The sequence below is a fragment of the Columba livia genome, chromosome 3 (genome assembly GCF_036013475.1).
Source record: "Columba livia isolate bColLiv1 breed racing homer chromosome 3, bColLiv1.pat.W.v2, whole genome shotgun sequence".
In the NCBI taxonomy this organism is placed as follows: Eukaryota; Metazoa; Chordata; class Aves; order Columbiformes; family Columbidae; genus Columba; species Columba livia.
Window position 1 is genome coordinate 10,327,003 of NC_088604.1, and position 14,423 is coordinate 10,341,425.

The following is a 14,423-nucleotide window of genomic DNA, read 5'->3' on the forward strand; positions in this document are numbered from 1 at the left end:
CCTAGTGGATAAAAAGCCCTTCAAAACTAAAGGCATGATTCTATAAACACCTGTGTATCTGACAAATCGAGTGTTTTCAAAATCAAATGTGCAGGTGAATGTGTAGGTATGACCACAGTTTATTAAACTGGTATTTTTAAGTTAGTTCCTCTCAAATTGCAGTTTGAGTTCTAAAATTGCAAAAGAACAAACTAAATTCAGTCCCTTCTAATCTCCCAACCATAAATTAAGCACAATGAAGAAAACATTAAAAAGGGGGAATGTTAGATACGGGTTATTCTTGAGAGTCCACATTCTCAATTTAAGTTTAAATAATTAAAGAACTTCATGTAATTTCACATAAGTATATTTAGTAGAGTACTGTAGAGATTTAATTTAGTTATAGTTCAAAACTTTAGCCCTAAATATCAAAATAATAGCTATATTTATAGAAATATTCAAGATTTACTGAAACACTTGGGTCTTTAAAGCAAAATGGTATAATATCAGTAATTACAATTCAAGCAGTAACATCAAAGCTTAGTGGCATCAGACTTAAGACAAAATGGTATAAATTACACCATTTTCTTTTGTCTCCTTTTCCTATTTCAGGTTCTGGAGAAGCATCATATAGTAGAAATGGATTCACCTGTGCATATGAAAATCACCTGAAGCACAGACTCTTAACATCAGTTTTTAAGCTGGCCAGGACAAAAAGTAATGAACCTAGTTCTGTTGCAAACTACACTTTATCACTTATGGCATCCAGTACTCTGGGTCCTCAGCTTTCACTTTCCGGTGATATTGTTTCTGAAAAGACAAACAACGTGAATATCAATAATGTCAAGATGGAAGGACAGCTGGAAGTGGCTTCTGTCTTTGCAAGAAGCATTTACACTCTGTCAAGCTCATACAATGAAAAGAGACGGATTCTAGAAGGAAAATCAAATCTGAAGTTGGATTCTTCTTACCTTCAGGCTACCAATCAGATATCTGGCAGATACAGTGATGATTTGTTTTCCATTACTTCAGTTTCTGATATACAAAGTGGACTGTTAAAGAACACAGCTTCACTGAAGTACGAGAACAGCCAGCTGAAAATTACATCTGAAACAAATGGGAGGTATCGACATATTGCAGGTGTCAATAAGCTTGAATTAATTTTGTCAAAGAAGATGGCAGCACTTCGATCTGAGTACCAAGCCACTTACAAGCAAACCCAGTGTTATGCCTTGTTTGCAGGTTCTCTCAATTCCCAGGACCTTGTTTTCAACACTGATATCTCTCTGAGTGATCAAAGGAATCGAGCTGCACATAAGTCATCACTCAATGTGAATCAGTATGGTCTCGCCAGCAGCGCAACCACAAATGTGCAGTTTAGTCCATTGACAATGCAGAGTGAAATGAATGCTAAACTTGATACTGCTGGAGGCTCCATGTCACTGTCCTCTTCTGGGCGCTATGGTAAAAACAATGCCAAATTCAATCTAGGTGGAAGAGTAAGCCTAGCAGAAATAACGCTGGGAAGTGAATATCAGAGTACAGTTCTGGGTATGGACAACAAACATGTTTTAAACTTCAGAGTTAATAGAGAAGGACTCAAGTTTTCCAATAATTTGCAAGGGTCATTCAAAGAGATTAAGCTGGAGTACACAAATGACTTGAATATTCCTGGCTTATCCCTAACATTTTCTTCAAAGTTGGACAACAGCTTCAGCTTTGACAAGTTCCACAAGCACGTTTTTGACCTACAACTGCAGCCTAGCTCACTTACAGCTAAACTGAGCAATAATATGAAATACACCAAAACAGAAGTTTCCAACAAAGCAGAACTTCAACTCGAGCCTCTGAAGCTGAACTTGGGTGGCAACATTAGAGCAGCCTATGGAGCAGATGAAATAAGGCATACCTACACCATTACATCTGAATATCTAGTTGTAAACTTTAAAACAGATACAGTCGCAAATGTTCAAGGTGCAGCAGTGAGTCACAGAGTCAGTCTGAATGTGGCAGGACTTGCTTCCTCACTTACTATGAACACAAACTGTGATTCCAAATATCTCCGGTTCAGCAATACTCTCCGTTCCACTATGGCCCCCTTTGCTATCACTGCTGACATTCATACCAACGGTAATGGAAAGCTGATCGCTATGGGTGAACACACCGGAGACCTCTACAGCAAATTCCTGTTTGAAGCAGAGCCTCTTGCTTTCACTTTCTCCCATGATTACAGAGGATCTAGTAGCCATAGTTTGACATCCAGGGGAAAATACACTACCCTGCTTGATAGCAAAGTTCATATGCTTTTCACTCCATCAGAGCAGTCAAGTGCTTGGAAATTGAAAAGTCAGCTAAACAATAACGTATATTCTCAAGATCTCAGTGTTTATAATGATGGAGAAAAGACCGGTGTGGAACTTAGTGGAAAAGCTTTGGCAGATTTCTCTGTAATGGATACATCAGTAACTCTACCATTCACACCTGGACAAGTTAATTTAATTGATGCGTTGGGCCTCAGGGGCAGCGTGTCAGAGCCTCAAGAGTTCAGCATCTCTGGCTTTGTGAAATATGACAAAAATAAAGACATGCATATCATTTACCTACCATTCTTGGAACATTTGCCAGTGTACTTTGAGCGAATCAGGGGCACCATTCTATCCACACTGCAGGCTGTACAGAGTTACCTGAAAAACATTAACATAGAACAACAAATGAGAAAATACAAGGCAACTTTGGATAAACTCCCACAGCACATCAATGATTACATGGACAAATTAGATATGAAAGGCAGAGTTAGCAGCATGAAAAATAATCTGGTTGCTTTTACAAAGGACTACAGAATAACATCTGATGATCTCCAAATTATGCTGGAAAAAGCCATGGGCAATCTTCAAGAAATACTGTCTCAGCTGCAGGTCTATCTGATACAAATTGAGCAATACATCAAAGATCATTATGAGCAATATGACCTTAAAACACTTCTTGCACAGCTTCTTGACCAAATAGTTGAAAAAGTGACAGCTCTAGATAACAAATATAAAATAAGAATGACTGTACTTGACACAATTCAAAAATTGCAAATTTTTTTTCGCCAGTATTATCCTAGCAAAATTGGAAGCAGCACTTTGGCTTGGATTAAAAATGTAGATGATGAGTACCGGATTACAGCTAGGATACAGGAAAACCTAGAGCAACTGAAGGTTCAGATTCAGAATATTGATGTCAGACACATTGCAGAAAATCTGAAACAGCAGATTAAAATGTTTGATACTAAAGAAGTTTTGGAAAAATTGAAGCGTTCATTACCAATTGAAAAAATTAACGTAGTTCTTGAACAAATCAAAGACTTTATTCTAAATTTGATGGAGGAGTATGAAGTCTCTGAGAAGATCAGTGCTTTCCGAGGTCATATACACAAATTGATTGTAAAATATGAAATAGATAAGCAGATTTTTTTTTTAATGGACAGAATTATAGAACTGTTTAACCAGTACAGAATAAAAGAAACTGCCCAGAAACTGATCGTCTACCTGAAAAATATTGATGTGAAGTCCTGCTTTGATAAAGTTGTTGTTTTTATTGATGATGCTGTCAAGAAAGTGCAGAACTTTGATTATGAAATGATGATAAAGGAAGTGAACAAGTTCCTTGATATGGTTATAAAAAAGCTCAAGTCTTTTGACTATAACCAATTTGTTGATGACACAAATAAAAAAATCCGAGAAGTGACCCAGAAAATAAATGAGGAACTTAGAAATCTAGAGCTTCCACAGAAGGCAGAAGCACTGAAACAGTATTTGAGAGATTTCAGAGCTGTGATTTCAAAATACATGGAACAACTAAAGGACACCAAGCTTGCTGCAATAATTAACTGGTTCAAGGAGCTCATAAACTCAACAACATTTGCTAATCTCAAGACCAAGGTAAATGAACATCTGGAAGACCTGCGAGAGAGGATTTCTGAATTGGATATTTCCCAGGAGTTCCAGTGGTGTCTTCAGAAGATAAGCCAGTTCTACAATTCGGTTGTCATTTACATTTCTGACCAGTGGAACATAGCTTTTAAGAAAATCATTGCTTTGGCTGAAAAGTATGATCTAAAAAATTGGGCTGAAAATTTAAACCAGTTTGTTGAAACAGGATTTACAGTCCCTGAAATCAGAGCTGTTATAGTCACTATACCTGCCTTTGAAGTTAGTCTCCGAAGTCTTCGGGAAGCAACATTTCGAACACCAGACTTCATTGTTCCATTGACTGATCTGCATATTCCCTCCTATGAGATAAATATTAAGAGACTAAAGGACATGAAACTATCAATGAAATTTACTACCCCAGAATTTACAGTTCTAAATACCTTTAAAGTTCCTTCCTATACAATTGACTTGAATGAGATTAAACTCCAGATTGTGAAAACAATAGACAAACTCATGTCTGGTGAATTTCAGGTGCCAGCAATTGATTTGTATTTTAAAGATATGAAGATGAGAGATATGCCCTTTTCTGACATTTCTTTTCCAGAAATACAAATGCCTCAGTTTCAAATACCAGAATTATTGGTTCCAAAGCTCAGTCTAAATGACTTCCAGATTGCTGACCTGAAGATACCAGAGTTCCAGCTCCCACATATCCCACATACTGTGACTGTCCCTACATTTGGCAAATTGTCCGGTGCTTTCAGAGTCACCTCTCCATTCTTTACACTGTCTACACAAGCTGGAGTTCATAATACTACAACATCTGCAAACAGTCCAGAATTTGTGACCTCCATTTCAGCTCAAGCAACATCCAAATTAGACTTCTTAGATTTCAGTGTTATCGCAGATTCACGTCTCTTGGCCCCTGAAATGAAGCAGCTGAACCTTAAAAATTCCATGAAAGTCAACCACAGGTTCCTTAAAGTTGATCACACCAATGAAGTGATATTTTTAGGAACTTCAGTAGAAGGTGAAGCTGAAACTAGAGCAAACTTTTATACAAAGAAAAATTCAATAACACTACAGAATAATTTACTGGTCAAGCTGCAAAGAAAAATTTGGATGCAGAGTGGAACATCATATTCCCACAGACTGAGTATTCCACAAGCTGATTTCTCCAGCCAGGCTGATCTGGTCAACAACGTGACAACAGAGATAGAAGCAGGACACATATCATTTACCTCCACTGGTAAAGGAAACTGGAAATGGGTTTCTCCTAGCTTCTCTGATGAAGGCACTCATGATTCACATGCCACTTTCAGGGTTGAGGGCGCCATTATGACATTTTCTGCTGACAACAGAATAAATGATAAGTACCTGAAAGTCAACCAAGCTGTGAGGTATGAATGTGGTTTCCTAAATTATGCAACACTTCAGCTTCTGTCTGAAATTGAGTCACCGCGTGTGGGACGTAGTGTTCTGAATGTGAAAGGTGCAGGACAGCTTGGAGGAATGAAAGTAGAATTAACAGGCTCCCACAATGCTCGACTCAATGGACGGATTACTGGAACTGTAAATAATGAGGTTTCATTCTTGGCACAGCCTTTTGAAATTCGTCTGTTAACAAACAATGATGGAAATGTGAAAATCAGCTTCCCAATGAAACTGACTGGCAAAATTGACTTCCTGAATAACTATGGTTTTGCACTGAGTTCCTCTGTTCAGCATGTCAGCTGGCAAACTACTGGCAGGTTCAATCAGTACAGATATTCCCATAATATGTCTGCTGGCAACAATGATGACAAAATTGAGGCTCATGTCGAAATGAATGGAGATGCCAACCTGGACTTCCTAAGTATTCCTCTAACCATTCCTCAGCTTCAGATTCCCTACACTGGAATCAAAACTCCTCAGCTGAAAGATTATTCACTGTGGGAACATGGAGGCCTGAAGGATTTATTGAAGACAACAAGACAATCCTTTGATTTAAATTTGAATGCTCAGTATGACAAAAACAAAGACATGCATGTAATCCCACTTCCTTTAGCAACAGTGCATGAAGTACTTAATAAATATATCATTTTCTTCAACAAGTATTTTGAGAGAGGAAGAAACACCGCTTTAGATTTTCTCACAAAGTCATATAATGAAGCCAAAACAAAATTTGACAAGTACAAAATACAGACATCACTGAACAAACTACCACGGACCTTCAAGATTCCAGGATACACCATTCCAATTGTGAATATTGATGTTTCTCCTTTTACTGCTGAGCTGCCAGCCTTTGGTTACATGCTCCCAAAAGAAATAAGCACAACAGGATTCACAGTCCCATTTATTGGCTTTTCAGTGCCGTCTTACACACTAGTCTTACCTTCTCTGGAGCTTCCAGTCCTTCATGTTCCACAGGATCTACGCACTCTAAAGCTTCCTAGATTCAGAATCAACAGCCCGTCAAACCACATCTTAATTCCTGCCATGGGAAACATTACTTACGACTTCTCATTTAAATCCAGTGTGATCACTTTGACTGCAAATGCTGGGCTATTTAATCAGTCAGATATTGCTGGGCATCTCACTGTCTCATCCTCTTCTGTCATTGATGCACTGCAATTTAAGCTGGATGGTTCAACAAGTTTGACAAGAAAAAGGGGGTTGAAGCTGGCCACAGCATTGTCCCTGAATAATAGCAAATTTCTGGGAGGAAATCATGACAGCACTCTTAGTCTCACGAAGAAGAACCTGGAAGCTTCAGTGGCAACAAATGTAGAAATCAACACACCAGTTTTAAAATTGAATTTCAGCCAGGAACTTTCTGGAAATACTAAGTCTAAACCCACTCTTTCCTCAGGGCTAAAATTAATGTATGATTTTAATACTACTAAATATAGCACCAGCGTTAAGGGGCGAATTGCTCACAAACTTGCTTTAGAGAGCCTTACATCTTATATATCAGTAGAAACTTCTACAATTGGAGATATTGATGGAGAATTTTTCACTGGAAATGCATTTTCTGGAAGTCTAGACCATGAGGCACACAGCTATCTGAATGCTAATGGAGCACGGTCATCTCTCAAGCTTGATGCCCACTCCAAAGTGGATGGACTCTGGAACAGTGAAATGAAAGAAATACTTGCAGTTGAAGCATCTACCCGTCGTGTTTATGCAGTCTGGGAGCACAACGGGAAGAATTATGCACGATATACACCTCTTTTCACAACAACAGGGGCTCAGAGATGCAAAGCAACCTTTGAGCTGGCTCCTTGGGCTATATCAGCAGATCTTCGAATTCAAGCCACGCAGCCAAATTCCTTCCTGGACATAGCCTCAGTTAATCAATTTGTCATAGTGAAAATCAGTGCTGCAAACCAGAAAGTTGGCTGGAAGGGTGAAGGCCAAATTCATTCATTATCCCTCAGTCATGATATGCAGTTATCAAATGAAAAGTCAAAGGCAAAGTTTGATATTTCTGGATCTTTAGAAGGATACATGGACTTCCTCAAAAAGCTAAAGTGTCCCATTTCTGAGAAGAGCTTATGGGATATCTTGAAGCTAGACGTCACGACCAGTGCTGACAGAAAACAGTACTTAAATGGTTCAGCATCCCTCGTGTACACGAAGAGTGACGATGGTTACTTTTTCCCCATACCTGTGAATAAACTGACCGACGGCTTCACTCTCAGTATTCCTGAGTTACATCTAAAGGCTCCAAGTCCTGTTCTCAGCACTCCAGAGTTCAGAGTTCCTTTCACCACTCTCCAGGTCCCAGCATACACCATTGACTTGCGCAACATAAAAATTCCACAGACACTAAACACAATGCCATTTGATGTCAATTTACCCACACTGCCGAAGCTAAGATTCCCCAAAGTGGATGTAGGAGCTAATTATATTACATTAGAAGAATATAAAATACCGTATTTTGAGGTGACGATACCTGAATACCAAATAACTGTGTCTCAATTCACTGTTCCAAAGACTATTTCTCTTGGCAGTTTCCATGTAGATCTGGATGAAGTAGCCAATAAGATTGCAGATTTTGATCTGCCTACTGTTACAATTCCTGAACAGAAAATTGAGATCCCCCCTCTCAAAATGTCCTTGCCTGCTGGAATTTACATCCCATCATTTGGTGCCTTGAGTGGATCTTTCAAAGTTGCTTCACCTTTGTACAATGCCACCTGGAAGACAGACTTAACAAACAAAAAGGACTCTTTTGAACAGTCCATTGACTCTACCTGCAGCTCAACATTGCAGTTCCTGGAATATGACTTGAGTGGTAAGACCTTAAAATTTTATATGCCACAATACTATATACTGGTTTTTTTCAGATTTATTTCTTTCAGAACTATGCATATGAAGGTGTTGCTCTCTATTTAGCATTAGTGTTTTATTATGCTTCTTTTATCATCATCAGCATTTTTTCATAAATTATTCTCAGAGTCTCTATCAGTCACCCTGAAGGCTACTGACCAGGCATATGTATGACTAATGGCACAGTGTGAAAAAAATGTAAAAGATCTCTTTTCTTTGTGGCAGCTTCATACTTTAAATTGTGAACAACATAACATTCCACCACTACTTAGATAATACATGTAAAGGAGAAAAGGCAGGCTGACTTTTTATCTGATTCAGTTCAGATAAAGAAATACCTATCTTTTTCCTTAGGAACTAAGCATATTTGATTTCAAAAATTATTTAAACTCAGAAAACTCTGGATTTCCATATAGAATTGAGTTTAAGAATTTATAATAATACTAAAAATGTACATCAGAATAAAATTCTGAACTCTCAGAAAGTTAGAATCCCCACTTATGATGTGCATGAATGCAAAATATTATATCCATGTTGTTCTAAATATAGAGGAAAACTGAATTTTATAACATTCCAGTTGAAGAAATATATTCATATCTTTTTATTTGGGGCATTATGAGCATTCAGTTTCTTGATGCATAATTTTACATACTACTGAAACACCCCACAACTGGCCATCTAACATACAACTGGACATTTATTTTGTATTGTTTGCTGATAAGCCCTGGAAACACATACATTTGAAATCTTTTTCACAGCTGTTTCAAACTACAAATATGAAGAAGGCGTGTTTGTTATGAAGTCAATTGGCAGCTTTTCACATCGTGACATGAGTGCAAACTACAAGGAAGATCTTACTCTTTCGGGAATTAGGTAAAGATTCTTTATAGACAACATCGCCAGTGATGTATTGTTGCTTTGATCTCTAATGCCTCAGATTGCTTTGCTGTGATTAATAAGAACCTGTGTAGCTACCCTGTCATTGTCGGATGTGACTTTTTCCCTCTCAATATAGCTGCTCTCAGTATTTCTAGAATACCTTTTCTCAGCAGCCTCATTTGAGAAAACTTCTGAGATATAAAAACAGTAATTTATAATCAGAATAGTTCTAGATCTGACCATCAACATAGCTGTTCATTTTTTTGTTGTGTTTTTTTTTTCTTTTCTTTTTTTTCACTGAAACGCTTTTAAGAGTAATTTTTATTCACAAATACCAGTACTAGGGATTATAAACTTGGCCTTCTAAGTGCCTGGTTTATTCTGCAAGTGTTTTCTTGAAATATCCAAGGGATAGAAGTCTGTGAAGACAAGTACAAATGCAGGTATAACTTACTGCCTGTATTTGTGTCAGTGGAAAAAAATGCAGTCAGCTTGTAGAAGTCTGTAGAAAGCTGACAGTGGTACAGCTACAGGATTTGATTTGCTGTCCTAATTCAATTAAAATTCTCAACAGAGCTCAATACAGTTTTATCTAAAACAGGAAAATTGGAGTGAGGTAAAGTTTTGAATGTGTTAGGCTAAATCCTAAGAAATGTGCATAGTAAAAACCTACATTTTATTTTTATGACAAAGGTATTTTTTACATATATGCACATTTATAAAATCACAAGTGGCATTTCATTTAGACATACTGTACCGAGTTTGTGCTTCGTGCATTCCTTCATAACTGCCTATTCACTGTTATTATAGACTTGTGGACAACACTGCATCACTAGACATCATCAGCCCAACATTTACAGATGTCCATGTGCGTTATCAAGGGACTGATAGGAGGTTATCTGGCTCAGTATCTTCACCCTCTGCTGGGACCTTGGGCTATCTTGTTGAGATGGACACTGACGTTCTCACAGCAAAAGTTTACTACCGAACCCGGGTAAGCTTGATATTAGAAATAAAAAGCAAAAAGGTTGGGTGTGTTAAGAGGAAAAGTTTTTAGAATTTGTGTATGTTTATCTTAAGACGTAAATTACAGATCCTTTGCGCAAGCAAAAAGTATATTAATAGTAATTACAGGTTTTGTTTCCTGCACTGGCCTTTCCATTACTAAAAGTAGCATCTGTGTGAAGAGGCTGGTTCGGCTCCTCCATACAATCAATTTTGCCCTCTCCGATGATTGAGGAAACACACCCCCTGAAAGTGACGAAAGTGCAAATCCAGTTCTAGATAAGCCACCCATCAAGTTTAATGTATACCTATCAGACTACTTATAATTACAACAAAAGTGTCCATTCTAGGAACCAGGCCACTGGAAGAGAACAGAACACCTATAGAGTGTCTTATTTTTTCATCCATTAGTCCATCACAATACTTTATGTGAAGTAAAAACCTTATTAGATTTGCTAATAAAAGGTGCCATTATTATTGACACAGTACAATAACTTCAAACTTAAAATCTTACCTTGCAAGATGATATACTAATTTAGGAATCACAAGCAACTCTTAATTCACTATTTACTACCAAAACCTGGAAAAATTGTTTATGTAAAGAGATTCTCATGCAGGGATCTTTAATTAGTCTGAGCAACTCTTCAGTTTATCTCATTGATTTAAATGATTACAAAATGAAATTTTCTAATATTTTCATATTAAGAAAATGCTTTTTGAATTCACTTTAAGTGATTTCAAGAATGACTAGAAGCCTTATTTTCTCAAGTACTTTTCATGTCTTATTAGACATCATAGACGTTTAATACAAAGGAAGGGAAAATCTTATATGCAGTCAAATTTTAAAAAAGACCAGACTAAGTTATGTTCTAGTCCTGCTGTTCAAAGAGGCACAAAGTAGCTTGATAGAAAATAATTTGTTCCAAAATAAACTTTCAAGATGAAAACAAACATGCAGTATACAAAAAAATGTAGTGTGTGTGTGTGTGTGTGTGTGTGCTAATATATGGTAAAATTAAAGAAGCAAAATTAGACTATTGAAATACATTCATGAATAGTATCAGATTTGTTTTATATACGAGCTAACTTTTTATTATACTATTTTATATTTTCAGTCTGCTCCTCAGAAGGACATTGACATATTAAAAAGTGAGATATCCTTCAAGAAACCTGACCTGATTCAAATGAAGTTCAACTGGAAACAGGATGCTGCCAAAGACTTGCTGCTGGGTCTAAAAGAAAAAGTACCTAAAATTACATATGCAGTCTACAGGTATGTTAATCGGTATCATAAGGAGCATATGGGACTGGAAATTAGTGCTGCCACCTTAAAGATGAAGAATATAATGCAGAATAATGCTGACAAAGCATACACATTTGCTGTAAAACAAATAGATCAAATAGATGCTCAGCTTCGCACAGCTGCCAATGAGGCCTCTGACAAATATCAGGAGATGAAGGTCAAAGCTAAACATCTATATCAAGAAGCAGCAGATCAAGCTGAACAGTTTGACTATGAAAGCATAAAAGCAAAGCTTTTGGATGCTACAATTGACATAATAGAAGAGTACCATAAGAGGATAAAACACCTAATTGACTCAGCCATTGAATTCCTGAAAACCACAAAATTCCAGGTCCCTGGACTGTCTGAAAAATACACTGGTGAAGAAATATACCTTATGGCTACAGAGAAGGTAGCAAAAATTGCTGATTTATGCCTTTCAAAACTCCAGGAGTACTTTGATGCCCTGATTGCAGCTATCAATGAGATGGAAGTCAGAGTTCCTGCTTCTGAAACAATTCTTAGAGGTCGTAATGTGCTTGATCAAATTAAAGAAATGCTGAAACATTTGCAGGAAAAAGTCAGGCAGACATTTGCTACTCTCCAGGAAGCTGATTTTGCAGGAAGGCTTAAGCAACTGAAACAAATAGTGCAACAAGTTTTTCAGAAGGTAGAAGAAATGGTAAGAAGCTTGCAATCCAAAAATTTGGGAGACGTCAAAGTCCAAATGCAGCAGCTATACAAAGATGCAATGGCTTCAGACTATGCACAGAAACTGAGATCCTTGGCAGAAGATATTAAAAAATACATTTCTCAGTTTAAAGATTTCAGCCAGAAGACATTCCAGGACCTTTCAGAAAAGCTGCGCCAGCTGCTCCTCTACGTAAAGGCGTTGCGGGAGGAATATTTTGATCCATCTGCACTTGGATGGTCAGCGAAATACTATGAGGTGGAAGATAAGGTACTAGGATGGCTGAAGAATCTGATAGATACACTAGTGGATTGGCACAACAAGTATGTTGGAGATCTTGCAGACTCAGTTAAACGCCTGACAGACCAAGTAAGAGAATTGGTGGAAAACTACAGGCAGGAATATTATGACCTTATAACTGATATTGAAGGAAAAGGAAAACAGAAGATCATGGAACTCTCTGCTGCTACTCAGGAAAAAATCCGATATTGGTCTGCAGCTGCTAAAAGGAAAATCAATGAACATAACAAACAACTCAAAGAAAAACTCCAGGAGGTCTATGGGCAGCTTAGTCATTCCCAAGAAAAGCTAATCAGTGAGGCCAAAAGGTTAATTGATTTAACTATAGAAAGTTACTCTGCATTCCTGCAATATATCTCAGAGCTTCTTCATTGGTTGGAGCAAATAACAGGTGAGAGCATAAAGCCATATATAGCTGTTCGTCAAGGAGAGCTTAGAATAGATGTGCCCAAGCCATTTGACTGGCAGTCCATTTACCAAATGCCCCAAAAAAGCAGAGAGGCACTCAGAAATAAAGTGGAACTTACACGCACACTAATTCAGCAAGGCATTGAGCAAGGCTCCAGGAAATGGGAAGAAATGCAAAGATTCATTGATGAACAACTTGCCGTTGAGCAACTGAGCCTTCAGCAGATTATGGAAAATATACAGCAGCGCATGAAGACCTGAATGGACGTGCAGAAGAGGAAAAGTAACAAGTTTGTACCACGATGTATTTAAAAATAACAGCAATCAGCTTCAGGTAGATACTGTTTGAATCTGAATTTGTAAATGAAAACTGAATAATCTACACTAGGTTATTTTAATAAGCTTAATAAGCCAATAAATGAGTTCTTTACTACGTTTTTGTGTCATTCATTGCAGCTACTTTTACTTGGACCATAGGGCTTAATCCAGCAATTGTCAAGGTCAATGGGAAGTCTTTGCTATGATTTCACTGTATGTTGGATCAAGCCAATAATGTGCAATACATATTGTAAGCAGTCACAAAAGCTATTGAATACACAGAATAAACAGGTTTTAACATAAAAAAGGTCACATTCACAAGCCAGCTGAAGAACAACTTGGAAACACATCTATTTCTCAGCATAGAAATGCCTTCACAGAAAAGACCGGGAGAAAAAGAAGATGAAAAGAGCATGTATAAAAAACATGAAGAAAAAAAATTAATGAATTCTGGAAATAACATCAAAAAGTGAAAAAGAACATAGAAATATGAACATATATAGAAAACTGCAGATGATAATACCAATGTTCTGTTAAGAAAAATAAATTTATGCTTGTGTCAGTTTTCAGAAAACTATGCCAAGAATTTTAGATGGGTTTTCTTTCTACTGGCTAATTTATGATTCAGAAATACAGGGTTTTCTTACCTGTTTCCCCATGATATTTCTGGTTTCACATGAAATTGTCTAACTTTTACTTACTGTGAGTTTACTTAACTGTCAAAGTTTCACTGGCATCACTGAATATGATGGGACTCAAGAAGTTTTCCCCTAAGTCCCCTAAGGCTGAAACCTAGACTTCTTTAAATGAATTCTCAGTTTAAAGATGAATTTAAAAAATGTTGAAGAAGTCACTCACAAATAAGACTACTTTTGAGTGGAAAATGCATGGACCTGTTATGGTTTATTTTCAGCTGTTGGAATACTATATAGATAGTCCTCGAGAAAGGCATGTTCGGGCTGAAATAATGTTGCCTCTTTGAGAATAAACTCTTTAACAAACAACACTAGAAATTTTGCACAGATGTCTGTTTTAAAACAATCAGTTCACTCTGTAATATGTTTGTTGCTTGTTCATTGATGGGAAAATAGAGAGTCCAGTTCCATCTCCTGGTCCGATTAATTGCCTACATGAAGCAATGGAGCATCTTTTTAAAAAATACATATTACAGATACATATTTACATCACAGAGCAGCACTACACAAAGGGGAGACCCCAATGCCAGTGTTGAATTTTGCAGCAACAACACTCCCATCTCCACAGCTGGCCCACACTGATCTGGCAAGGTCTCAGAGCAAGTTGGGCTATACGACTTGGATATCCCTATTGCCAG

The 14,423-nt window shown here is 37.4% G+C and overlaps 1 protein-coding gene across 1 annotated transcript in view; it reads left to right on the forward strand.

Annotated features, from left to right (window-relative positions):
• Nucleotides 1-14,096, forward strand: part of APOB (apolipoprotein B) — a 38,152-nt gene extending 24,056 nt beyond the window's left edge. Inside the window, exons 26-29 of the mRNA XM_065055783.1 lie at nucleotides 592-8,172; nucleotides 8,966-9,080; nucleotides 9,897-10,080; nucleotides 11,207-14,096. Coding sequence (XP_064911855.1) covers nucleotides 592-8,172; nucleotides 8,966-9,080; nucleotides 9,897-10,080; nucleotides 11,207-13,033 — 9,707 coding nt within the window. The 3' untranslated portion in view covers nucleotides 13,034-14,096. The remainder of the gene's footprint in view (nucleotides 1-591; nucleotides 8,173-8,965; nucleotides 9,081-9,896; nucleotides 10,081-11,206) is intronic.
• The last annotated feature ends 327 nt before the right edge of the window (nucleotides 14,097-14,423 follow it).